Source organism: Gekko japonicus, unplaced genomic scaffold (assembly GCF_001447785.1).
Source record: "Gekko japonicus isolate JY-2015 unplaced genomic scaffold, Gekko_japonicus_V1.1 scaffold1068, whole genome shotgun sequence".
NCBI lineage: Eukaryota > Metazoa > Chordata > Lepidosauria > Squamata > Gekkonidae > Gekko > Gekko japonicus.
The window spans coordinates 223097-226148 of NW_015168079.1; the positions used below are offsets into that span (position 1 = coordinate 223097).

General features: G+C 47.3%; 1 protein-coding gene across 4 annotated transcripts in view; it reads left to right on the forward strand.

Annotated features, from left to right (window-relative positions):
• MYBPC2 (myosin binding protein C, fast type) overlaps positions 1–3052 on the forward strand; it is a 106491-nt gene that overhangs the window by 92501 nt on the left and 10938 nt on the right. For all 4 annotated transcript variants that reach the window (XM_015414680.1, XM_015414679.1, XM_015414678.1 and 1 more), the window contains one exon: positions 2836–2975. In XM_015414680.1, coding sequence (XP_015270166.1) covers positions 2836–2975 — 140 coding nt within the window. The remainder of the gene's footprint in view (positions 1–2835; positions 2976–3052) is intronic.

The following is a 3052-nucleotide window of genomic DNA, read 5'->3' on the forward strand; positions in this document are numbered from 1 at the left end:
CTTCCTTCCTTCCTTCCTTCCTTCCTTCCTTCCTTCCTTCCTTCCTTCCTTCCTTCCCCCTTGCATTCTTGGGAGCTCCTTCATCATGTTGCTTACGGGAAAGGAAATACCTTTCAGCTGAATCTATGGTTTCTGTTTGGACCTCACAACAAACTCCAGTCCAACCAGGGGTGAAAGTAACAAATTCCTTACCAGTACTGTTGCTCTCTCTGAGTGCTCAAAGCAGAGGATAGGAGCTACTGCTCTGACCACTTTCTTACTTGATAGGGTCTAAGTACTGGTCTAACTTTCACCCCTTAATTAAGCAGAGGAGTTTGATCAAGCTGAGAATCATTCAGCAAAGTTCTGCACGCTACAGGAGGAGGGAGCTGGGAGGAGACAGCAGAGCAAACAAGCTGTGGTCACTCCTGACCAGATAAACCTCTGTTTAGTTAGAGCGATTCTGCATCTAGCACTCGCTCCACATTTTCTCAACTGGGAGGAAAAAGTGCAGCTCGAAACCACATTCAGATACCTCAGGGCAATGCCGTACTAACTGCAAAGTCACCCCTGAACGGCCATAAATCTATGCAGGAGGTACCATAAAATCCGAAGATCAAAGAAAGGGAAAGCGGCATGGAGTGTGGAGGGTACCATAAAGCCCGATAATCAAAGGAAGTGAACCCTGCTTGCAATGCAGAGGGGAATTTCTGTTCCAATGTGGGTTTCGTAAAACAATGGAGGAAAAGCCAATGCAGAATCCACCCCAGATTGTTGGGACATCTGAATGCAGTTCAGGCACAGAGCACTGTGTTCACCAATAGGAGGAGGGGGAGGCCATGATACAGAAAAGCCAGCCAGCCAGCAGGGAAGGGTGACTGACTCATATTGGTGCCTGATTTGTTGATATGCACCACAATCACTTGTATATTAAAAAGAGATCAAAACATGTTCAAAGCACAAGTCCTTTTTTTAAAAATGTTTCTCTTTGTTCTGTGGGTATTTGCAGTGTGGTGGAGCAGCAATTAATTCATCAGCATGTTTTTGGCACTGAAATGCCCCCCAAGTGGCTCACAGTGGATGGGGAAGCCAACTGTGGGTTAAAACGCAGCTGCAGTCTTAAGCTAAAAATTCCCGCAGTTGGTACAAAAATAGGAACAGAATCTGAACAACAAATACAAAACATACAGTTAACACAATTAACTCGCAGCAGGATAAAACCCAACAGGAGCCATTGCAAATATTCTCCCCTGATCCTCCCAAAAGGAGATTAAAATAATTATCTAGCAGTCCTTGTTCAGCTTAGTCCAAACTTTATTGGGGATTTTTCTTTCCTTTCCTTTCTCTGCATCTACTTTGGGGGAGGGAAGGTGGCATGGTATAGCCCAATCTCAGCAGATCTCACAAGCTAAGCTGGGTCGGTACTTGGAAAGCAGACCTCCAAGGAAGGCTCTGCAGAGGAAGGCAAGAGCCAGTTTGGTGTAGTGGTTAAGTGTGCAGACTCTAATCTGGGAGAACCGGGTTTGATTCCCCACTCTTCCACTTGCACCTGCTGATGTGACCTTGGGTCAGTCACAAGCTCTGGCACAGCTGTCCTTGAAAAAGAGCAGTTTGTGTCAGAGCTCTCTCAGCCCCACTCATCTCACAGGGTGTCTGTTGTGGGGAGGGGAAGGGAGAGGAGCTTGTAAGCCGCTCTGAGACTCCAAGTGAAGGGCGGGGTATAAATCCAATCTCTTCTTCTTCTTCTTCTGCTTCTCGTTTGCCTTGAAAGCCCTTTCTGGGGTAGCCATAAGTTGGCTGTGACTTGACGGCACTTCACGAACACACTTACATCTACTTTGCAGTACATAAGAACATAAGAGAAGCCAATGGTGGATCAGGCCAATGGTTCATCCAGTCCAACACTCTATCACACAGTGACCAGAAATACCAGGTGCCATCAGGAGGTCCAGTTTTGGGGCCATGACACTAGAAGCCCTCTCACAGTTGCTCCCCCAAGCACCAAGAATACAGAGCACCACTGACCCCAGAGTTCCTATCTATACCTTATAGCTAATAGCCACTGATGGACCTCTGCTCCATATGTTTATCCAATTCCCTCTTGAAGCTGTCCGTGCTTGTAGCCGCCGCCACCTCCTGTGGCAGTGAATTCCATGCAGGGCTATTTTTGGGCAGGAACACACAGGAACGGAGTTCCAGCTAGCTCCTGAGTTGGCCACACCCAGCAGGAACTCATTAGCATAATAGGGCACACCCAACAGCAGAAACTCATTAGGATTGGCTACATTTGGGGTGTGTGGCCTAACATGCAAAGGGTTCCTTCTACAAAAGAAGCCCTGGACAACAAACAAGGTAAACAGAATAAGAAGCAAAAGGTGGGTGTGGCTGGATGACCACACTTCTGGTGACATGGGGGTGTGGCCTAATAGGCTAATATGCTGTGCTGTCAGGGTGTGGCCTACTATGCTAATTAGTTCCTGCTGTTGGGTGTGGCCTGTTATGCTAATGAGTTCCTGCTGGACTTTTTCTACAAAAAAAGCCCTGATTCCATGTGTTAATCACTCTTTGGGTGAAGAAGTACTTCCTTTTATCTGTTCTAACCTGACCGCTCAGCTATTTCATTCAGTGCCCACGAGTTCTTGTATTGTGAGAGGAAACATCACATCTGGTGCCTGAATCACCTACTTAGGTCATATCAGAACTTACAGGGGCTCAGTATTCTCCCCTGCCCCTAACCTAACCTAGGCTCCTCCACTAGGAAGAACCTCTCTTTATGGCACTCGCTGAAGGACCACACTCTCTCTACTTTCCCTTTCTGCAATGCCGTGACCTCCTTGTTTCCCGTCTCTCTCACAGAGAAGCCAGGTCCAGCTCATAACGTGATGGTGAAAGAGGTGTGGGGATTCAACGCTTTAGTTGAGTGGGAGCCACCCAAGGACGACGGGAATTCGGAGATCACTGGTTACTCCATCCAAAAAGCTGACAAGAAGACCATGGTAAGACAACATTCCCCCCTCTATTGAGCTGTCTCAGCAAAAAACAAATCTAACCAGGGCTATTTTTGGGCAGGAAT